Source organism: Cataglyphis hispanica, chromosome 18, assembly GCF_021464435.1.
Source record: "Cataglyphis hispanica isolate Lineage 1 chromosome 18, ULB_Chis1_1.0, whole genome shotgun sequence".
NCBI classification, from domain to species: Eukaryota; Metazoa; Arthropoda; class Insecta; order Hymenoptera; family Formicidae; genus Cataglyphis; species Cataglyphis hispanica.
This window is the reverse complement of record NC_065971.1, coordinates 3,377,501-3,402,640: the sequence shown is the minus strand read 5'-3', so window position 1 is coordinate 3,402,640 and position 25,140 is coordinate 3,377,501. Positions and strand designations below refer to the sequence as shown.

The 25,140-nt window shown below is 42.8% G+C and overlaps 2 protein-coding genes across 3 annotated transcripts in view; both read left to right on the top strand.

Annotated features, from left to right (window-relative positions):
* LOC126856211 (homeobox protein homothorax-like) overlaps positions 1 to 25,140 on the top strand; it is a 179,519-nt gene that overhangs the window by 6,831 nt on the left and 147,548 nt on the right. For both annotated transcript variants that reach the window (XM_050604507.1, XM_050604506.1), the window contains exon 2: positions 2,232 to 2,339. In XM_050604507.1, coding sequence (XP_050460464.1) covers positions 2,232 to 2,339 — 108 coding nt within the window. The remainder of the gene's footprint in view (positions 1 to 2,231; positions 2,340 to 25,140) is intronic.
* The window catches only part of LOC126856191 (INO80 complex subunit D), a 424,295-nt gene that overhangs the window by 379,727 nt on the left and 19,428 nt on the right, over positions 1 to 25,140 (top strand). The window lies entirely within an intron of this gene.

Below are 25,140 nucleotides of genomic sequence, written 5' to 3'. Positions count from 1 at the left end.
ATAAAGTTTCTTTTATACATTTGTTCGAATAAAACGTTCTTAGCATTTCGTGATGTATACGTTCACGAATGTCACGTAGATTTGACATATGACAGTCGTCATAGCCGTATACCGAAATTCGGAGAGTTCGGGCGAAAATACGGTAGAAACTCCAGAACTTTTTAGAATTCCCACGGTAAATCACAGTTACAGAGTTGATGGGGCGATGTGTATGATTACACCCTGTCTCCTAGCGGCTATAAATCTCCATCCATTCGCCCCACCCTACGTCCTAGAAATTCTACAGGTATCCAAAGGATCTGTGCCTCCGAGGACTTCGGAACGCTCGTGACGTATGGTCGTCTGCCGGTGCGTAATGGGTCGGCAACGCGAGCAAATGACTTTGAATAATCCTGATATATTGTTTATTCACTTATCCGCGCCGCGGAAAGATAAAATCTCAACGAGATATTTTCATATCGAAGTGAGAATGCGCTTTGAATATTTACGTGCAAACGTTTAGCATTCAACTCTTTATCACTGTATCTTTCAAGTTTTTTTTAACTTGTACGATGACATATCGATGAAGAGAAGTTTGTTTCGATAGATTTGCCGGCGGATCAGGTCACCAGAACACTAATCTCTTGTCATTAACGCGATCCCTGTTGTCCCTCGTGTTGGAATAACCATTATTTTCGAATCACCGACGCAGCCCTGTCATTTCGTTTCACCAGAAACTGATGGGACGTACCGTGACCGTAACAATCAAGAGAGTTAAACGCACATGGGTCGGCACACTATAATCAACATTGTTGGATTCGTTTTTAAATCCATTAGTTTGAAGCGCGAGCTAGTTATACTCGAATCGAACATGGATTTTGAAATCATATTCAGCATTAATTGTCATTGAATTTATCGAAAGGATTCGATTTCATATATTTTATTGGAAATTAATGTCTCTGCATCTTTGTAAGATAATTGATTGCATGCAAAAATGTTACAAGAACTTAATATCGGTGCACTGTGCGCGCTTATACAGAGGACGGGCTGAAGCGAAGCAATTTTCTGCTTTCCAAGAATATAATTTTCGCAGGGGGATGTGCCCGCTATATTTCCGAGATAAGACTATAGCTCCGCGGGATCTTCTCTCACCCAGCGAGACCCTACTCTCTCGTGTGAAATTACTTCGCTCCGCGGCTTACTCTTATCCCCCGGCGCCACCCTTTCTTACCGTGTATCCTCATTCAGCCGGGATCTCCCTGGAAATAAAGTAGATACCTTTCCTATTTTCGCATCTGGAAAATTGCAATACTGCAGCCGCGAGTGGTGCTCTGCGCTTGATAAATCAGTTGGCAGCTAGAAACTCTGAATATGCGTTGCTACATAAACAAATAAATAACAAATTATTGCCTTGTTTTTTTTTTTAGGCCAACTATGTTTTAAAAGTAAAATACGCTTTACATTTCGATCGCGAGATTCACGTGATGAAATTGATTAATATTCCGCTTGAATAATGTAATCGTCGAACGAACGCCGCGCACTTTAACACTAGTGTGGCTTCCTGTGCACTTTTAACTAATTACTATGATCAACATAATTGTAGGATTATTCATGGCGTAGTAAATCGCATAGGGTTAACGTCGCATGTTACCCGGTGAAAAAAGAATGTAAGCGCTGTAATAGCATACATATATAGAGTACGCGATAGAATCTGTTTAGCCGAAGTCGTGACGCCGACCATCACGAATCTTTTGCTTTCTCCATATCGACCCCTTCTGCATACTTTTTCACCACGGCGTTCGCATAATAATGTTTTCGTGCGGGGATCGATACGAAAACATCTATTTTTACACGAGAACAGGCTATTTCGCGTTATCGGCACGATTTTTCTACAGCATTTCGAATGTGGCGTTGTAACCGCCGACGTTTTATCTCGAAACAAATCCATTGAGGAATTTTTTCCATAACTCAAAACTGCTGACTCGGCAATATCTCCTTTTATTTTAATGCATTTAAAGCCTGTCAACAGCATAGGCTGATTTGAGAGATTTATTGTTTTTCTCTAATATTTTTTTTTTTCTTTTGAAGATGCAAATGCACGATATCCGTTTCTAACGTAACTGTGCTTTTTACGAATATGTTTATTAACATTGTAAAGGACGAGTGGCAAATGGAATGATTGAGAAATTAAATTTATTAAAATTATGTTGTAATAATTTTTACTTTAATGAAGGAAAAAAAATATGTTTCAGGCAAATGGTGTCCTCGTAGAGAATGGAGTTCGCCGCCTGACGCGCAACGTGCGGCGAGCGACGCGCGTCGTGGTGTCCTTTATTCCTCCGTCTTCCTCGGCAGTCCCGGTAAGTCGAGTTCAACGCATAAATCTGAAATTTTTTTGCGCTTCTATCGCTTGCATATAAGTGCATCGCTCTTAGTCAAAAGCTGCCATTTGGCAATCTTGAAGTAATGAAAATTCGTCGTATCAACTTCATTATACTTTGTCTTACACGTAACGCACCCACATGTGGTGACTTCTATAAGAGATTTTTTTAGACCTTTTTTTAAGCTTAAAGATGATATTATGTCAATCGTTTGTAATACTTACATCACCAGATACTGTAAAATTTAAAATTAATTTGTATAAACTTTTATTAGAACATACTGACATTATTCAATAATTCTCTAGCAAAAAAAAATAGTTACTCAATTATTATTTTTTCCGCTAATATTAGTTTTTCTCTGCTCTCATATACATTTAGTTGTAAAATTTTTAAAAGCCTGCTCTCTGAAAACTTTTTTCTCTATTTCAATTGCAAATATTTTTTTATTTCGACATTCCGCCTGCAAAATTTATCTATATACTTTTGTATTTTGTTCTCTTTGTCATTTTATTTGTACAATTGTTATCTATTTTTTATTAAAGTTTTGCGTTTGAGGGAATTTCAGAGGGTTGAAAAATAACTCCGAGCTAAATAAGCAAATAAATAACACAAATAATAATTGTAAAAATAAGTGCTTTTTAAAGATTGCACGACTCTGCAATTTTTTTCGAAAGCAATTAATTTTTTCATCTACCAATATATTTAATTATAATATTTTTCAAGTGTGTAATACAGAGTGTAAAGCTGCGCGTAATGACATTCACGATGCGTGAATTTATTTTGACTCTCGCCCGAATTAATCTTCAATCATTTTTAATCGTGCGTGCCGTGCGTAAGGTAAAGAGAAAAGGCGCGATCGTTTTATGTGTGCACTTCGTGTGTGTTCAGTGGGAGGAGCGAATCGTTGGCCGCATAAACAAGTTTTAATCGGCCTCGGGCCGATTCGCTACGTTGAATAAATATTGATATCGGATGACGCGACGGCCAATCAGGATCGCGGTTTATGAAACGGAACGCTTACATTTCGTTCGTTTCGCGCGCGAATAATTTTGCTTGGCGATGATGGTTAACGAGCATAACGCATTGTATGCGCAAAATTGTAGAAAATTCGGCGGAAACTCGTTTATTATTTCCCAAATTAAATCTGACTCATCAGTATCGGCGAATACAATCCAAAATATCTCACGTGTTTATACATTGTCAGTGTCAATACTATACTTATAGAATAATATTGCAGTAATTTTTAAAAAGATAGGGCGGAACAAAAAAAAAAATTACAAAAAAAGTTTTTTCACGTTATACTTTCGTTCCTTTGCTCTATTATCACGCTTGCGCGATCTTGTGGGCTTCTCGTTTTAGCAAGGGGACATCGTGTCGATCCTTTTCGAAAGGCATCAAGATCCTCTCGAATGCCACAGATAAGTATCGTGCAAGAGTGCATTACGAAGAGTTGCGTTAGTGACTTGCTTTTGATAAGTGATCAAACTGTTCCGGAAAGGCATTGAGCCCTGATATCGAGGACCAAGTATCGCGCATGCGTGCATGTCCGCGGGCTGTCTCCTCCGTCCGTTTCTCTCTTTTTCGACTTCCCTCTCTCTGGTATCCTCCGCGAAGGAAGGACGGAGCGAGAGAGCGAGCCCTCCGTCGGAGAGAAGATTGGCGCCTCGAGAGCGAGGAAGACGGAATTTCGCGAGTGCGAGCGAGCCGGCTTGTCGTGCGAGCGTAACAGAGAAAGCGAGAGCGGAAAGAGCGGTGAGAGAGGAGAACGAGATGGACCAGGGGATGCCGTCGTCTCCATGGCAACGAGGCGAGGCGGGAATGCGACGGTAACCATGGCAGCCGCGGGTTCCTCTCTCGGGCCGACCTGTCTGTCCCTCTTTCTGGCCTCTCGTCCTCCTCGTTCTCCTCATCTGGACCTCTTCCTTCCGCCCACGGAGCGAGCAAGCGGCCGCGCGGACGCCGCTCCTCTCGAGCCGATCTGTGAAAGGAAAGGTGGGGCGAACTTGGGCTCGCGCACCGCTCCAGAGAGAAAGGGTTTTACTTTTTCTTCTCGTTTTCATCCCCCCCCCCTCCCCTTCGTTTCGCGCGGCTGCATGTGAATCCTTTTTTCCGTATTCAGGAGCATCGAGTCGATCTCGATGTAGCGCGCGAATAACGAGAGGTATTCAATGGCTACGCGCGATTGCAAAATTTCATTCGTATTGACGTCCAAAATGGTAACGCGAACATTTCAAAGATTGATGTAAAATATCAAATTTACAATGAATGTATACAATTATTCCCGCCTATATGTAGAATCATCTTTCGTCGCTTTATTCTAGAGAGCTCGTACGATCTTGAAGGAACGATCCGACTTTCATTCATTTCATTTGACGCGCTTCTTTTTCTTTATGTTCTTAATTATAAATTACTTTTCAATATTCTTTTGGCAAGCAGCACGTCAAACCTGTATATGCGTAGTCGATAACTATCGACATTCGTCGACGCGGTTCGCCACTTAGCTTGGGCGCGGAATATCGTAGACGCGCTTGATTATGTGTGGCTGTCGAGGAATCCCGGGATTCCTGGCGCCATTTAAACTCTCGATACGTTACGCGACGAGAGTCAAGTTTCTGCGTCGACGACGACATTAGCGTGCCTCCGCGTTTTCCCTGACTGCATATTTCCGTCTCGCCGTCTATTACGAAGTGCGCGACGACGGAGATATCTGCCGACGTCTCTCGTGTTATTTCGAGTTTCGTAAGAACCTTCGAAATGGCACGTTCTAACTGACGTCGCGATTTTTCTCCGATCGTTATAGACACGCATCACGATCGCTTCGAAAGTTAGTCCAATCTTCCTTGCAGTATCATTCTCACGTTTGATCAGTCTGTCTTTTTGCCATTTGATTTGATGAAAATCAAATAAAAAATATTTCCAAATATTTCAATCAATCCATGGTATTTATAATAATTATTCAAAGTCTCTGAGCTGACAATGAACGACTTCCTTTTGCAATTTTAAAGCGCGCGTTCGTCGGGACGGAATTTCGACCGCGGCTTCGAACAGGGTGGGACAAAACGAATTAGGATGCGGTAGCAAAACAAATTCGTCGAAATTTCGTCAGAACCGGTACACGACCGCTCGCGCGCGGCAGATCTCGTTACGTTTACGGGTTGAAGGAGGTTAGCCGAGACGGGGAGAGAGCGATGAATGCTGGAGGAACGGAGGTGAAAGAGGAGGAGAGAGGTAGACGGGTGGAATTCTCTCGGTTTGGTTTTTCGTGGGTCGCACATCACGTCTCTCTCTCTCTCTCTCTCTCCTCTCGCCGTTCCCGTCGCGCGGAACCACCGTACTGTGCACACCCGCTAAACCCCCTCCCCCTCCCCTCCCCCCCTCTCTCTCTCTCTCTCTGCCCTCCTCTTCACCGTTCCCTCGTATCTCGCTCTGCAATAGCACATGGCATGGCTCCCTTTTCCGTGAGTGTGTAACGTAATGTAAGGGTTGCGCCCGCGTCGGCGTTTGGGGTGAGAGAGTTTAAAACCCCTCGGGGCTTGAGGTCCGGGCCGGTTAGATTTATCGGATGTTTTGGTTGGCGGCCATTGTTAGCCGCTCTCTCTCTCTCTCTCCACTCTCTTCCTCTCTTTCGCCACTCTATGCACAGTGGCGTAGCTCGTGCTACATCGTTGCTAGAAAATCATTTTTCAATCTCCCGCAGTGCATTTCGGGTGTCTATGGGTGATGAAAGAGAATCGACGTAGCTATAGATATATCATTCGAGTCATACATTCGTTGCCGCACTTTGTATTTGTTTTTTGTCTAATGGGATATATACTTTCTACGTATATCTACCATTATTGATTAATATCATAATTAACGAAGTTTGTTAATTAAAAGCGCATGAAAGAGAGAGGAGAGAAAGAAATTATAAGTAGAAAATGTTAAAAATATTTTGCATCATGTAATGTAATTCTATCTACGAATAAAAAGGCAAAACTCGTTTTATTTCGGCAATAATCTTGGATTCGTAGCATCAGTAAATTATGCACTGCGTTTATGTAATAGAGATCTTTTCTCTAATCCATATAAAGTTGCATTGCCAATCTCGATATAAGAAGCGAAATATATAGAAAACAATGATGCGAAAAGAGATGTAAGATAAGTGCAATTAAGGAAGATATGATTTCCTCGATTAAATTGTTATATAATGTTTGCGCGATTATACCAATATCTCATTTGATTATCTCGTTACGCCATTGCGGGTATCCTTTCGTGGCGTTACGCGTGCAAACATTCGTCGACGAAGCTCCTCCGCAACGCGGATCCTCGCCGGTATTGTACGCGGTAGTTTGAGCGATGTTCAACCTCGCGGCTCGCGACCCTTGGACTCAACCCTTTTGACCGCAGTTCCGTTTGTCTCGGTACACCGCGATTCCTTCAGGAGCAAGCGAGCATAGCCTTACGTAATCGATACAATTCGGATAAATGCAATCTCCGGTTTTGTACAAAATTATCTGTGTGTGTCACCGCGCTTACTTTATTATATTAATATATGTCTATCAACAACATGAAATTAATTGTTTGATTATAATTATGCTATATATAAATATTCAGTTATATTGACATTATCATAAAAATATATTGACAATACAAACATACGATTCAATTTTTCTCTAAGTTTTTTAAGAGAAGTACGAGCTATCTTAAAATTTTATATCAGTATTATTTTTTTTTTTTTATTAAGGAGAAATTAATGAAAAAAATATATCAGACAATATAATGTAAAATAGTAGTTGCAACGAAATAGATAAAATTAATAAAATTTAAAGAAGTAAAGAAACGGAGAAGAGGATATCGCTGAACGGTACGCATATTGGAGATTCGTAAATGATTTCAAAATACGAATTAATTGGAATTTTATCGAACAATATCAGGGAAACTCGAGATAACAACTATCGGTCTCGCGGAAGAGAATTCGTTGCTTCGTCGAGAGCAAGTTACACAATAGCCGGTCCGGCGATTCGGTGATGGCAGAGGAGAATAGCCGAGGTAGAGTTTCTCTCGCGCGGAGCCGCCACAGGGCCACCTCGTGTTCTTCGATTAGCAGGAGACCGACCCGACCATGACCTCTCCCTCTCTCTTTCTCTCTCTCTCTCTCTCTCTCTCTCTCTCTCTCTCTTTCTCTTTTTTTTTTCATCATCCACCGCGTACCATGCCATAGGTGGAGAAGATTCTCTTCTGGTCTCGCTTCCTCACTCGCTCCGTTTCTCTCGTGCTCCATCTCGTGGCACTGATTGGACGATCCATCACCGTTGCTTCTCTCTCGTTCTTTCCCGCCTGTCTCCTCTTTCTCCGTCTCTCCTTTCTGTCCTCTCCAGTCTCTATTGCCAAGGAGTCGGACGCACACATACGCACATATATATATATATATATATATATATATATATATATATATATATATATATACATAAACTTGTAGAGGTATATCTATGTGAAAATACGAACGTGACTTCGTACTCACGTTCATGTTTCATACGTATACATATATCTGTATATTATGTGCACGCGTTACATTGTCACGCGAGTGTTCACGCGACTTTCGAACATATGCACACGCGCGCACTGGACTCTTGCATACCATCACTCAAAGGGGCGGCCATTCTTGTAAGAGAGGGTGGGAAGGTAATTGGTTCCCATGGAGGTAGAAAACGCTTCGTTCGAAAACCTCTCGCCGAAACTGCACGGCGCAGATGGAACGCATCGGTGAAGATAGTTGGCAGAAAAACAGATTCGAGAGGATATCATTGGTTAAAATTGTTTGTAATTGACGATCGCAGAAATCATCAATGACTGCGATAACGTCTTTACTCTAGATTGTATTAATTTTTCAAAATTAAAACTATTTATTGTTGATCACGGTTTTTCGATAAGATCATTATACGTCAATAACGCGAGAAAGGAAATGGAGTAGCTCGAACGCGAAAGAAGAGCGCGCGCGTACGATAAACGTGATACATGTCGGAGAATATATAAGCTTGCCACCATCCACAGTTCGTATTCATTAGTTCCTTATTCAAAGCCACGGAAATAGTTCCGGAGTTGCGAGAGGCACAAAGCACAAAGCTCTGTCGCGGAACAATGAGAGGCGAAGGGAGCGCGAGACAGGGATAGAGAGATAGTGAAAGAGCGAAAGCGAGAACTGCAGATTTCATGAAGCCCAAGATAGGTACAATGGTTTAGCTGGCGAGTACATCATCTCTGTCTGCCTCTCACCATTCCACTCTCTCTCTCTCTCTCTCTCGTTTCATTTTTCCTTCTCTATCTCGCTTCCTATTTCTCGGTCCCTCTGCAATATTCATATGTGTTGAATATATTAATGCGCCGAGAGATATGTAAAGCGTGCGCGACTGGGAAACACGCCGTCTCCGCTAGCTGCCGCTTGCTGCCTGGCTGGCTGTAATATTAGTGAAATGTGTCTCGGAGTGCGCCCATGTGCGGCACCGATATTAAACAGCAGCCGTCATTGCATCTGCTCTCTCCCGGTAACCCGTCTGCTCCACGCGTGTTTCCAGTTTCCATCGGAAATCTCGTTGGTCCTCCGAATTTCGATTTCGAACTCTCTCTACTCCGCGCCCATTCCTCTCTTCTTCTTTCTCTTCTCTTTTTCCTCAAGTTCTTTTTCTCTCCGTTTCCATGCTTTTACGACATTTTCTCTCGTCGATTTTCCGCCTTTCTCGCGAGAATAATTCTTTCGTAAGTATACGAAGGTACCGTTATATTTTTCACGATATGAAAATCCGGTCGACGATTGTCCGTCACGCGAAGAATCCGCCGATGAAGCAGATGCGCGTGATAGTTGGAAAATATACTTTATATTACAACAATATTTAATGTATTACATATTGTATGTCAATGCAATGTGTATATATACATTAATTTTTTTCAATTTAGTTAAAGATCTTGTAACTTTCTTATATATCTGCCATTGCATAAATAGCAATATTATTTAAAGAAGAGAAAACGCAAAAATATATATTATACAATTAATAATTTGCAAATAATAGTCTTGCAAATGTTTTTGAGATTTACTTTGGATAATATTTTCAATATATTTTTTTTTATACTAGTCAACTCACAGCAGTTTTGTATTACGCTTATTAATGAGTGCATTTTCTCTTCGTGTATGTAGTTATGCCGAGGCTATTACTATGTAAAGTAATTACGACTTCACACCTGGCTTCTTTGGCAACAGCATGCTTCAATGGTATTTCATTCGCTTGATGATTCAATCCAAACCTCTGCGCGGAATTTAATTCTTTGTTCGTTTTTATGAAACCTATAATGGGATATTGTACATGACAAAGGCAATCGAGCTCAACGAGAAAGTAATTAAAACATAAAATTTACGAAAGGATCGAATCTCGCCTGTCGCCGGGAAGAGAATAAGAGAAAAATACGACAATATCGCCGATATTAATGGAGGACAGGAGACATCCGTACGCAGGTAGCTCTCTTTCAACTGTATCGGTCTGCTTCCACAATTTTTTTGCGGGAGAAATGAATACAGCTAAAAGAGTACTGGTGGAGGGCGAGTTAAAGCCGTGCAAGAGAAAAGGGGGATGTAGAAGCGGGGTGGTTTCGCGATGTAGCAGTACGATGCCAGTATACGGTATAATCGGTAGTAGCGGCACATGGGCACACGCCAACTTTCTCTCTTCCATCTCTCCCTCCCCTCTTCCCCGATTCTCCCGACTCTATGTACCCTCCACCTCCGACGTGCCCCTGCACGATTCTCCCAGCCCCGGCAGCGGCGGCAGCAGCGGCAGCAGCAGCAGCAGCACCCAACCCAGACCCTGGGGCTGTCAAACGCAGGCCGAATCTTCTTCTGCTCGTGACAGCCTGGAAATGAAGAGAGTGCCCCGCGTGGCGTATCCTATCCGCTTTCGTACGTTAACGCACGTTCTAGGTACGTACGAATCGTGCACACGTGCGGGCGCGCGCGCTTACATTATCCCTTTAATATGTGGTTGAGCACCGGCGCGAGAGAGGTAGTACCGCTCGCGGAATGAGAAGCTACGGCTTAATGGACCTGTGGCCCTTTTTCTCTAGTCCCTTCTTTCGTCCTCGCTTCGATCCCGGCGATCGCTTCCGGGCATATCTGCCTCTTTGTGCATCGACCGCGTTGGTCTTTGCTTAGTCGTAGTTATTTAAATTGCGCATGCAGAGATTGTGTGCATTATTTTCCTTTTTATCATTATACGATATCTTTAACAACGATTAAACTGACGATGAGATCAAACAAAATTTTAGCCGACTCTCTCTGCGCGCACGAACACAGAAAGTCGTAGATTTAAAATTAATATTAATTTCTGAAAGTTATCTGTATTCACACATATTGTCTATTACACACATAAATTTCAACTTGTAACTTTTTCATTGTTTTTTTTTTGTTTTTTTTTTTTTATTGAACGAAACGTTTTATCGCGTTGGTAGTTACTTTAAGGAACGGGGCTAAAGAGTTTGAAAGGATCGGTCCCTCCACCATGTCGATTACGAAGCACTTTTCGAGCGCGATCATTAGCGCAATTATTATTGTGTCGGAGCACAATGAGCGCGCACCGCCATCGCCGACAACAATGGACGCTGAAGGTGAAGAGGCGAAGGGATGAAGCGCGCACCGGCGATGGAGCGAAGTGGCTGGCCGTAGAAAAGAGAGGAGAGCCGGTAGATCGCCGTGATGGAACGAAATGAAAATAGAACAAAGGCCGCGAGCGAGCACGTAAAAAAATGCTAATGAACAGACGCGGCCATTGTCGTTAATTGCATTTTGTTTTCTGCCGCGTAACTCGCGCCGACGTCGTTTGATGCAGCCCTTTCACGGCGGCATAGAGCATCGCCGATTTCTCTCAAAGAAAAAAAAAAAAAAAAGAAAAAGAAAAAGAAAAAAATTCAACGCTAGACAAAGAACGCCGTGAATTCTCGCGTGTTGGTATTCTTCGCATGTTATTATAAGCGACCACAGTTCCATCGATGAAATATATATGATCTTGGACGTTACAACTTTCCTTGCTTGTGTCGATGTCGCGATATTGCATATGTCGCGGTAGGGCGAGGGTATCGAACAGTCCACCGATGCCGTGTTCGACCGGTGAACTAAAGTATACCTCGTTGTTGAAGGGCATGGTACGAGAGAGGTGCATCTATTAGAACGCGCGTCGAGGCACTTGATGCGTTTACATCGTTGTACATCGGGGCTTGGCATACACTACGATATTGCCGCTACGCCTGCTGTGTTATTACGACGTTACATTCCGTTCTACATGGAGTCCATCGCGTACAACGAGTACAACGAGATCTTTTCATTGTACCGTATTTTTTTACTCGATCACGCGCTCTTTTCTCCACTCGAACTTGTATGAAACTCGGCAAGAAACTCTTGTCTCTTTCTACTATCTATAATACTTTGTTGAGTACGCTTAGAAAGCAAACTTAGAATAACAATATTACAATTTTTTATGCTTTATAGACGATGCATTGTGGAAAAATAATTAAATATAATTAATTTCACAAAAATTACGTATTGATATGCGAATAAAAACAATATATAATTAAATATTTAATTATTTACATAAAATTTGAAAGTGATTGTGTGGAAATTTTTAAAAATTTTTATACATATACATATGAGCATAAACATTTATCTCAATGACTCTTTATTTATACATATTGTTTCTAATCGCAAATTCTTTTTATCGAGGTATCTTTGTCTTATAATTGAGTTGTCAAACTGTCGTTCGTGTATCGTCATCTCTCTCTTGCCATCGAGCGAAGAGAAGCGCATACAAATTATAATGCCGGACCAAGCGACGGATCTTTCCTCTTTCCGTTATCTCCTCGGTGGCTTTTGTTTTTCACCTCGCTCTATTAGTTGTCCCAAGTATCTGTACGATGCGAGTCGATTCTGCGTTTTTTCTCGTTCGCCGCCGATCGTGTCCGATGCGAACGATTTAACGTGATCCAACAATGCTTGGTGAAATACTTGGACTCGATCTCGACAGTTTGGCATCGTCAATTAGCGATGCCGCACGACTTTTATTCCAACCGCGATCCCCTCGCGTTTAATTACAACGTCGAAAGAGCGAAAGAGACGCGCGAGAAACGTCTCGTATGTTACACTCTCGGCTATCTGCCGGACATGACATACCGGCTCTCATGACCAACACGTGCCCTCGACTGGTGTATCGCCTGGTATCGGCGGTGTCAAACGCACACAACCACGCACACTGACGTCGCAAACGCCGATCGTGTCTACGATTCGGTAATGAGGTCATGGCCTCTTCGAGTCAAACCTGAAGCGAACGGTCAAAACGCGCGCGTATTTGTCAAGCAATATGGCAATATATTTTTAACCGTTTCTCATTAAAAATGAACATATCGTTATTCTCAAATGCTTTGACGAGATATGAATACGGAAGTAAATATAAATATAGTGAAACTTTCTGCGTTCAATAAATTGTATAAAATTTATAGTTTTAATTTTGGATTCGTGTATTTAATGTTAAATAAAAATGCGTGGATAACAATAGAAGTAGATTTATCGTAAATACAGGCCGCGCGGTCTCCATCGTTATCCTTGAATTAAGCGGTCCTTTGTTTGTTTGTTGTTCCGGTTTGATTCTTTTACGAGGTGTACTGTGGAGGGTGCGCGGTATAGGTCAATGGGAAACTAATTGTCGGCGCTTGGAGGGTGCAGTCAGAAACAGAGGGGGGGCGGTACAGCGGCGTTCGCTGTCACTCGAAGGGTCTATTCGAGGGTGGTCGAAAAAGTCTAAGCACTCGACGAAAGCCGGCGAAAAGTAGCGGGCGCGGCGACGGGCGATGAGACTAGACGGTTGCAGAGTAGTGTGGTGGTGATGCCGTGGTCGATGGTGATGCTGGTGGCGTAGCGAATGGTGAAGGGAGAACGAGGACACTCGAATGAAGAGGACCGACAACAGATTGCCACGGCGAGAGAAACAATGCAATCGCGGTCCCCTCCCCTGGCTGCCCCTAATCTTCCCTTCTCGGATGCAACGTGCACGCAACGCGCGCTTCTACGAGGCACTCGACGACTCGGCATCGAGTGTTTCAATGGCGTATTGACTCGGTTACCGAAATGACACGATCACGCGCCGCACTCTCATCTATATCTTGTATCTCCTCGCTAGATTCGATAATAACTATGTAGCATAATTAAAAGGCAGATGTGACAATTTAAATTTACATTTAAGATTGAAATTCGATATGTAGTTTCTTTCAAATTTAATTTGTCGAGAAATTTAATTGAGTCGTATAATTTTATTTAAATATTCTAGAATTTATATTAACATTTTATAGGATATTTATATTTATTAATATCATATTTATACAGCAAATACAGCATTATTTAAGTTTGTAATAAAAATTAGATCAATTTCAATATAATATGTAGGCAACAGTTGACTGGACAGCGTCTATCCATCGTATATTTTAAGAAATTTGCGAAATTGCAGGCTCGATGCCCAAAGGTGCTGTTTATGGTATTCTTTAAATTCTGTCTGCGTAAAATATAAAGTATCGACATTATGTATTTATTATAATGCGACCTAGAGGCAGGCCGATCGAGCAGTCACGTTGCTCAAGAGGCCTCGAGAGAACCGCCGGTAGGAGAAGGAAGAGACTCGAGAGGAAGGGTCGGGAATAATCAATTTATCACTGTGCAGGTGCCTCCGCGCATTTACATATGCGACGACGTTGCAGTCGTGGTACGTGGTTGTAGTCGTTGTTTTCGCGTTCATGGACATTTATGCGCGTGTGCGCGATGCAAATTGACGGTAGGCGAGGAGTTTACGGCGAACGTTTCTTGCTTGATTACTCGATGAGAATATATCGGAGTATCGATTAAACAATCTTTTACTATCATGACATGTTTAGCGTGTATTTTGAGAGCTGCAAAAAATCGCGCGTGACGTTAAAGATAAATGATTAAATACTCGATGCAAATAATGTGAAGAAGCTCTCGAGTAATGCCTTTAGAACGTGCGATATGCTCGGGGCGACGTTAAGACACTACGACCTTGACATCGGTAGCGGTATCTTTATAAATTTGTCTTCTTCATTAATCATGAGAAGAAAGACAGGGGGTCGCGGGCTTTAAAATATCTTTTACATAATCTCCGAGCAGCAACAACGCGAGCACGTGACGCTGACACGCGAAGAAGGATCAACGTCCTGGATCGACGATCGGTTGATCGCAGCACCGAGTCACGCTTTAAATATCTCATTCTAATTTTAATAAAGTGAGCACATTGCATTAATCGTTAACGGCCGCGACCACCGACAACCTGGTTCTGTCGATCGACACTAAGGTCACGTCTGCACTTAATATATCTCTTCAAGTGCGCTGTAAAACTGGCGCTAATACGAGCGCAATCTGAGCGCGTATTGATTTACGAGGTCGTACGATCCACGCGCCACGGTTCCCATCGCTCGATCCTTCATCGTCCTTGTAATTGATATTAGATTTACTGCTCCATAGAATTTCAACAGAAAGTTAAATATTTTTATTTAAAAAAAAAAATTTTGGAAAGCAAAAATATATTTGTGCATTTTTGCGTATTTTATTTGTTATTTTTTTAGCTCGTTAAATATTTATAAATAGCATATTTCGTAATGTTAATCAGACATGTATAGTGTTTTTTATCCGTGTAATGCAACGCAGGTCGCACAAGCCACAATTTCTCGCATTTTACGAACCTTGACTTCGGCGATGCGCTCTCGACCGATGTCACGTATCGAAGCTACACGTTTCTTCGTTTTCAACTTGGTCGCTTCCACTTCTTTTTTTTTTTTTTCCTCGCGACTTCGCAACGACGTCAATGATGGTCGGCTGTAAAATAATCGTAAAGTAACGGGACGTTTCGCCCACGCGATGGGTCTTTCGTGCGACGTTACACTCTCTAACACCTACTTCTTCTATCTGCATATCGAACAGCGCGACTCTTCTCTTCCATCGCCGGCTCACTCTCGTTTTGGCCTCTCTGGTGAGATAGCGACGTGCCGCGCGAGGTAGTGTACTGCACACCGCCATAAGGGGTTAGGTTTACGACTTTGGCCGACTGTCGATATCGCCATGTCGTTCTAGATGTCTGCCTCAGCTCGGAACTTCGTAAACATGTTCTGTCGCGACCTTACGTATACCAACTTGTACTTGCTCACTTCACCGTCGCGTCATTGCGTTATAAAAGTCTCAAGCCTGCTGATGTCATACTATGATCTTTTTTCTTCATAGCTTGTTCTTGCAATATTAATAGTTTATTAATATTAAATTTAACGATAAAAATAAGAAATGCAAATGATCCTTTTTGAAAAAGTTGGTTTTTCTATACGTTTTTCTATGCGAAGCGTTGAAAAAGAACGCAGTAGAATTCCGTACAAAGTTATAGCCGTGCTCGTCGTCTTCGTCGTCGTTGTCGTCTTTGTCGCAGCTGTCGCTATTTTGTCTGCCTTTCGATCTCTTTCTCGCTCTCTCTCTTTCTCTATCCTTCTCTGTCTGTCCATTTCTTTCCACATTACTCTCTCTCTCTCTCTCTCTCTTTCTCTTTCTTTAGATCCCTTTAACTTGTTCTCTGCCGCTCTCTTCAAAAGCTATTCCGAATACCGTGCTCCCGCCGCTATTTTGGTTACTTTAAAAATGCATCCATCGAGCCACGTCAACGCGCTCATTCGCCATCGCGTCGTCGACCTTTCTCACAGTCGGAGGCTAACGTCGATCCCCGATCTCCCAGAAATCACGAAGGAGCGCATAAGTAAGACGCCATTAAACGACCGCTTGTACCCTCGTTCGAGGATGCTTTTACAGTGGCCTGCTAATTGACGCTATTGTAAATAAGACGCTTGGCCGCATCTCTCTTTGCCAACTGTCATTTTACGTACGATGGTTGAATCGTCGCATTGTGGCTATTTCAAACGCAAAATTATGTTTAGCGCAGCACTTTGCCATCTCCGCGGGCAATATCTTTGGTGGAAAGCGAGCGAGAGAATTTCGGCTGATCGTGAAATAGCAAAGCCTGCTTTTGATCTATCTGATTCGATTCAATAATTTTAGAGATAGTATATCTAACTTGGATGTTGCAAAGCATTGCCTTCAAATATCTATCCGGGCGTTTACATTTTTGCATAATATTTTGGTCGCGGCAAAGAGATATATACATACGTTCGCAGTCAATTCCACACCAATCGAGTTTAGGCGAACAAAAAAAAAAAAAAAGGAAAGAATCCTAAGACAGATAGAAAGAAAGAGAGAGAGAGAGAGAGAGAAGAGAAAGATAAGGCAGAGATACGTAGCTTAGACTGTAGCTTAGACGTAGGTAAGATGGAGTCTGGTTTGATAGAATGCCGTTTCCATCACAACCAACTGCCCTCTCGCCCCTTTCCCGATGTTTACCACCTCATGTGCGCCATCCTCTCCTTTGAGAACATGTGTGTGAGCCAGTGTTGAGACGACCCTCGCGTTTTCAGCCGGTCTCTACCAATCTCGAATGCTTAGGAACGAACAAGTCTGTAGTTACCTAAAGCAGAGTCAGTCGGATGAATCGCCATATTTGGATCTACATATGGCCTCTCTTACACGTCTCAGAAACGTATGCCTTATATACTTAAAATAGAAATAATCATCACGCGATTAAATTTGATTAGAAGATAGAGATGTATTTTTCATCGCTAACGAATGTATGACACACTAAATTTTTTATTTTCTTTTTTATATATTGTATTATATAATAGTTTGATTTAACTCTTTTATCTTCTTTTTATTTTGATACGAGGGAGAGCTGGAATTATTTTTAAAACAGGCAATTTTTTATAAAGCTTATATTACATATAACATATTTATAAAAATCATTTGCATATATGTTTTATTCGCGTGAAATTCGGTCGCTTCACTTCGCTCTTGATGTTCCATCACGCTCGTTGACGGAACGACAAAACATTTCGCTCCTTTCGTCTGGCTCGTCACGAAGGGATGTAAGTCAACGGAGCACTTAAGCATGGCGCTCGGCGATGCTCGGCACTAAATAACGCGGCGCGTCCGAGGAGACGAGGCGAGGAGGGGCCGCCGGCCTCTTCCTCGCCCTTTGCACGTTCGTCTGCTTCGCGCCGCTGTCGTTTCTTCGTTCCGTAGATGCGTGCCGTGGATAAAAAGCTTCTTCCAGCTTGTGGCCGACCGCTCGCGCGGTCTTATCGTCGATCGGGGTACGTCGACGCGGTCGATAGCCGACATGCTCGTATAAAATATTGCGGCCGACTTTTATATCTGCGCCCCAAGTTTGACACGCCTGGGAGAGAATAGCGCGTATCTGATTTTTCGTCGTGGACGCTCGCGGAAAATTGAATGTCTGTTTGCCGCGATAATTCACCGTTCGTATCGGGAGCCCGGGATCTTCTTGCTTCTTCTGAGTGCGAGCGACGAGAATTGCAAAATCCGTATCGTCGTTCGTCAACGCGCGGACCATGCGAAGAGTTTTGCCCCGGGTTGGTTCCGTGATTGTAGAACGCCGAAATCTGTCGCCACGTGTTTTATGGCACGATCAAATTGGCGGGAGAGCCGCGACCGAAAGGGGGAAGTTGTAATAAAACGGACGCGCTAAACGTGTCACTCAATGTCACTAGGTAGATGCCGGTGTCGGGCGTACATATATTCGTCGGGAGGGGCAATTCGAATCTAGCCCATAGTAATATCGAGCATCACGGAGAACGGGAGGAGAGGGTAGCGTTGTGTTTCTCTTGGTAAAACGGAAATTGAACTGCGGCGGTCACGGCAACCGTGAATTCGCACTCGCGTTGCGACTACGCCGCAGATGGGAGTTTAGACAAATAAGGGCAGAGAGTAGTTATGGCATTAATAAAGCGAGAGAGAGAGAGAGAGAAGAAAGAGAGAATACAAATGCAATAATTCATGAGTGAGTAAATTACGTGCGCTCTCTTATTTTAGAATCCTTATCACGCGCCGTGCATATTTGCTAATGTAAGGTCTCATTAGATATACCACAGTGATATAATCATTATTCCGATTATTCTTGGCATGCGTTGTTCTTATCGTAAAAAGTATTAAGTATGAGACTTAGAAGTTAAAGAGAGTCTCGTATTCTGCGCAGAATCTGAAAAATTCTTTACGTAAATCGTGAGCCGAATGACTCTTCCGCGTTGTCCTATAACATCGCTGTCCGAGAATGGATATCAGGCAAAAGTCAGGGCGCGCTATCGATCAAACGAATCGGTCGCCTCGACCCTACCGTCTGTGCCCCGAACGAATTCCAGTTGATCCAGCTAAGCGCTGTCCTAATATCGTCTGGTCGATTCTATGAGCGGCGATCTCTCTCTCGCGCTCGTTTTCGGAGATCCCCTAATGGCGAAGTGCCGAAACGTTGCCTTCGGTGAAACGGACGAGCGAAGAGAGATAGAGAAAGAGAAAAACAGAGAGAGAGAGAGAGAGAGAGAGAGAGCGGACTGATCGAGCGACGCTGACGGGTCGGCATGAATAATGTCGACTCATTATTCTTTCGGGGGATTTATCAGGTCGGAGTACCGATAACGCGCTCTTTTCGTTCGGTCGTTCCGCCGGGGAAGATGCGTGCGAAGATAGCTATGCATTTATGCGCGTTGGTAGAGGGATCAGAGAGGAGGAAAGGAAAGAGATTACATTCTTCCTCCTTGCTCTTCCTCGCGTTCTTCGTTCTTCTCTTCTCCTACTTCGTTCTCCTTTACGTCATCCGGACTGCCTCCATGCTCTTTCTATCGCTGATTTCCACCCTTTCCCCTTACCTCGCGTAGGATCTACCTCTCGATTCTCCCGACACCCCGCATGTATCGCTGGAGGAGACCGTATCATAGGTAGAAGAATCCCAGTTCGATTTCTGCGGGGCGCTAACAAGACGGGCCTGCGGGCCGGCCGCGTGAGTTATGGGCCCTCATGCGTACTACACACACGCATACCTACGCGCTTTGAAGCGATCGCGTATATATGTGCATGCGCGACGAACATAGCGAAATATTGCGGCCCGTCTCGTTGAAATAGAATATAGAGTGCATAGCGAAACTGTCGCCAGTTTTCTGGCTCATTACTGGCCACCGGTGCTCATTTCTCTCAACTCTCGGCCAAGCGGAAGTCAGCGAATTGGTTCATCTCGTGCTTACTCGCAAATGTACGATATGCGCCAACATAGTTCAAATCAACCGATTGCAACATTCGTAATTTGCGGATGATGCTACGTCAAATTATTATTAGATGAAGCCTCGATAGATCCAAATTTATAAAATTCATTTATATACACATATTATAATTTTGATAACTCTTATGTAACATATCTATTTAATATTTTTTTTCTCTCTCACGGCACAAAAAGTATATTAAAAAATATTTACCGATCAACTTTGATTAGTTTATAATTATCATTTGAGAGACAAAGAGAAAAAGTATAGAGGCTTGGAAATAAACGAGCATTAACGCATCGCGGCGCGTGACGAGGAGTTTAAACGCGTCTCGACGCCGCACACGGTGACAAAAAGTAAAACTCGGGCGTCGTAGTCAAGTTCGCTGGCGCGAGGAGATCACCGCCGTGGCTTACTAATCCCAGGACGAAAGTCGATATGTTCTCGTTCGGGACACGTGCTCGTCACATGTCCCGAAAGCTATCCGCACTTGTCAACAACGAAGACGAAGACGAAGACGACGACGAGAACGGGCTCGACGAATGCCGTCGACATCGACATCATGCATGCACCGACGGCACATTTCCATTAGCGCTTTTATTTCCGTATGTTACGATGGTTGATCGAATGACCGATTTTACTACTGCTTCTTCCACCGAGCTAATGTCCTTACCGAACGATCACTCGAGAGAATCGCGCAAAGGTTTACGTAAACACAAGCGTTACCGAGATTCTGGGATTGCATGCGCGAATTATCCGTTAATTGCATCGTCCGTCGTTTGCATCAACAAAAAGCCGAGAATACCGCTGAAAAGATTTAGAATTGTAAAACACGTGGCAATGCTTCATACATTCGACATTAAAAATTCACATGATTACGATTCAATAATTCAATCGACGATAAGATTTTATAACTTCCGTTAACTGTACGCGCAATTTACATCAGATAAATATTTAAATATAATTTGTTTGGCCAATTCTAAATTTTTATGTTAAAAATTATTATTTGAAAACCTTAAAAATTTTTATTACTTAATTTTTTGAAAAAGTTTTCGAGAAATTAAATACCTAATATATGTATTTTTTTTTAATCTAAAAGGATTAGTAAAATAAAAAGTATATTTAAATACTTGAGATATTAAACTTGGATGTATGGCATAATTAAGTGTTAATTTATTGTTAATTTTTATTTTTGTTATTTCGAATATATTTTGCTCGCAAAATAAAATTAAAACGCTCGTATCGCTGTAAAAATAAATAATAATAATAATTGTTCAAAGTTTAATATTTTATAATGTTTTCCGAATTATTTATTCTTAAATATATCAACGCCGAATTTATGATTTTTTTACTAATATAGAAAAAATAGTTTACATTTTAATCTCGGAAATTTGTCAAGCAAAAGAAGAAAAATGGTCTTGACTATTGATCTTTACTATGAAGCGGCCCAAATACTTGGGTCATCGTACGATGTTGTACGTTAGTAATTTTCACTGGTAGACCAAATTAAGACGGAGTCCTCTCACGTCCTACCGGTAATTATCAGAGTAACAGCACTGCTGCTAGTAACAGCACATCACCAAAGCCGCAGCACGGTCTCGTGGCATTAATTAGTACAATCTTCGTACGTGCTTCGTTGGCAACGTTGTCCCGGAGATATCGTGGCTTTATCTATTTGTCTACGCTTCTCGCGATATCCACGAAGCAACATATTTGCTTCCCTATTTTGATTAATACAATTATGCGAGGTCGCGCTTATAAAAATGTCAAGATGTACAAATTACAATTAGATATCTTTGTTATTTATCGAAACTAGATTTGACAAACGAATGCAAAACGTTACAAAAAAATTACACTATGTGAATGTAATGATATATCTAGGATCTATCACAGCATTAATATATCGTATCAAAATTCGATTCTCTTCTACGTCTCTCGTATATCTTCCGTAATTCTAACATGACAGTTTATCTTTTGATATTTTCCATTTGCTCATAAATTCTACGATTGTCTATTATTTACGTTTTCCCCTCGATATCTAAAAAAGGCGTCCGCGGATTAATGCAGATAGCTGGAATCGCGGATACAAATCGACGATTTATCACATAGATTGTTATCGAGCGCCGCAGATCTCCTCGCGAAACTGGTAGCCGGAACACGCTCGATGAATCCTAATGCGTCGTTCTCTCCACAGTTCTAATGCTCGTTTCTACGGCTTTCGCGTGTCGCGCGACTCTCTCGGTATATACGCGTAATTGATACAGCCATATACGCGGAGGCGCACGTATGATTTTCTCGGGGCGGCCGCATCGCGCCGCGCACTGTCCGATCGATCTGTATTCATAGGTCGTACGGCATAAAATACACTTGGCATGTCCATGAATCAGATAACTGTCACAGCTGCTCTACCGATGTCTCAATCAACCGCGTTCGTTCTTTCGCTCTACTGCTCGTTCGTTCGTTCGTTCACTCACTCGCTCGTATTTACTCCGTCACATTCTCTTTTCTTTTTATTTTTGATCTCTGTCGTTCTCTTTCTCCGCCTTGCGCTTTATTTATCGCTATAATCCCGCGATACGCGCTAGCTTCTCACCTACGGAGCTTTGGTGACTCGATCCGATTCGTTTTTTCTCGTATTGCGACCTCACGGCGGCGGCGGCGGTCGACGAAAAGAGGATGATGCCTGCCGGCAAAGAGAACGCGCGGTTACATCCGCGACGAGAAATTCCGCTCTCGACTGATGTCGAGTTCTTTTTTCGTCGGTGCCGTTTTTAACGAGTTTACACTTTGTTTCGTCAGATAAATCGGGGAAGTCTCGGTCGGCGGTCGTTGACAAACGACGCCGGGCGGCGAAACGATCGTTTCTATGCCGAACATTTTCGTCGCTCGCGGCCCTTCGCGCGCCTCTGTGTAAACAATCGCGGAGAAATTAGAATCGGGAAGCTCCGCCGCTCTCGTTCCGCGAGTCTCCGGGCGACATTCCTGAGAAACTTCGAAACTCTATCATAACAATAATATCTGGAGCGAGTGGAACGAAAGGCGGCGATGCTTTTAGGGACCGAGAGCCGAACGAAGGAGAGGCCGACGTTCCATCCGTTAATCCGCATAGCTCCGACATCTCGGGCGGCTTCTTCGTCCCTTCGTCTCATATTTGTCCCGGCTCGTAGCGATAGGCAGATATTTCGGTCTTTTCCCTCTTCATTCCACAGCACGCCGATACGTTGTCGTGCGTCATTGGGATTACAGAAATTCGAGAGCATCCAAGATTTTCCTCTCCTGTGAATCGATGAGTCTGTTGCGTTATGAGCCTTAAATTCTTTAGATTTTTTATTAGTAATAAATATGTCGCTGTTATAATGATTAGAACATTAATGAACGCGAAAGCTTATCATAACTTTTCAGAATAAATCTAAAAACTAACTCTGTCAAGAGATCAATTTTGTTGATTTTGACGGAAAAATTTTGAAATGTTAAAACGCTCGAAGTATTTCAACAATCTCGTTTATTTATATATATATATATATATATATATATATATATATATATATGTAGATGAAAGATATGATAACTAAAATAAATAAATGATAAGTAGATAAGATAAGAAGAAGAAACTTTATCCTAGATTACTTGCCAATGTGCACGCGCAAACGCGACACACTGAATTATACGCGTCGTGCGGCTCATTTGTAAGACAAACTTCCACAAAGTGCGCTTCTCACATGGACTAGCTTCGCGAGATGCGACGATCTCCCCGCGCCGACTTTGAGAGAGCTCCTCATCGCGCCTCATCTCATCCACAATCGCCGATTAATCTTCCGGTTAAGCAGATTCTCGGATTATACGCTCGTATTACGCGTCGCACAGATGCGTGGATACGCGCGCTTCGTGAAATCGACCGCGACGATCTTCTCGCGGCCGAGCAACACCGGCGAGCCACATTTCATCGTCAAAAATAGTCTGGGAATCGTCGAGAGGAGAGACCCCCGATCTCCCCCTCGGTCGCCGGACGAGGCCGCCGCGAAGACTCTCGGATCAACACAAGCCAAAAGAGCGTGTTTTGGTGCAACGACCTTCCCCGCGATTCTCAGCCGCGCAAAATCATGAGTCGAAGATTCTTGTTGTCGAAAGTCGATGCCTCTTCTTTCCGAGGACGATCAATAGTTGTCGCGATAATTATATCGTGGCTTACAAAATTTCCTATCGATATCGTCAAGTTTTCAATTGCGGAGCTCATCGTCTTCGTGTTCGCGAAACGCGATATTCGAAGAAGCGTATACGACGTCTCATCTTTTTTTTTGGTTTTTTTTTCTTTACCCTTCGTCCGACGACTTCTTACACGCGTGACGATGTGGCAACAAATAAATGTCTCAGTATCCGATACGTCCTCTATCTACCTATACGCGCATATCGGAGACTCTCGAGCTCGCATCTAAAGTCATATATGACCCGAAGTTCGAAGTTTGTAGTTGGGGAAGAAGCACTGATGAGGAAGGATGGAAAGAGGAGAAACGCAAACGAGAAATCAAGAGAGATAGATAGATAGAGAGAGAAAGAGTGATATTTGGTCGACGAACGCGGTCCTCGCTTCGACGGGATGGGAATAAGAAGGAGTTTATTTTCGGCTTGCCATATGCGCTGGTTATTTCGACAGTTTGCGCGGCCACCCTAAATAGAGGCTGCGGCCTCGTCTTCGAGGAAGATGTTCTCGGCTTAACGTTTTTTTTTTCCAACGTGATCAACAGGCCTATCGATTTCCCCAAAGATTACAAACATATTCGCGCGCACGCGAATAATGAATTATATAATTCTATAATATACTTATATATATATATATATATATATATATATATATATATATATACACACAGCATAATTTGAACAAATGGAAGGAGAAATACAAGTGAATACTCTCTAAATTTAAGATATCTCACATGGATCTCGGACAAATTTAGCAACGGTTAAAAATTCAATAGCGTGTATTTCATCTCTTTCTTCGAATTATAAGTATTCTTAGTTTAAAACGGAAATCGGAATTAACTAATTATTATCACTCAGCGCGATATACGCCTAAGAAAGAGTTGTATTTTCTGATTTTGAGATTGGCGCGCAGATAGATCTGGCTGACTCGAAATAGATTATCGTCGACGTATTCGCCCATTCTCCATTCGCTAAGTATAGCTACGACAGATCGAAATAAAGGAAGAAAGAAATCGGACGCGTCGTTTTGGGCACTCGCGTTGGTTGGAAACGTTGTTGAACGGAGTCGGAAGAGCTAGCGAGTGTGTGCGAAGGAGAGAGGGAGGGAGAGAGAGAAAGAGAGAGCAGACACGGAGACGGCGCATAAACGTATAATTGGCCGCACTTAAATCTCTATAACGCGGTAGTAAAAATGCGTGGTACGCCGCGTAAATCAACACGCGGACGATATGGCTTCTACCCCCGTCGCCGCCGCCGTCGACGTCCGCGTCGCGCCTGTTTCGCCGCCGAGAGCGTCCTCGTAAACGCGTTGTATAGCACGCGCGAGAGTACACGTGTGAATGAACGCACTCGTGCTACGCACGAGCATATGTGTACC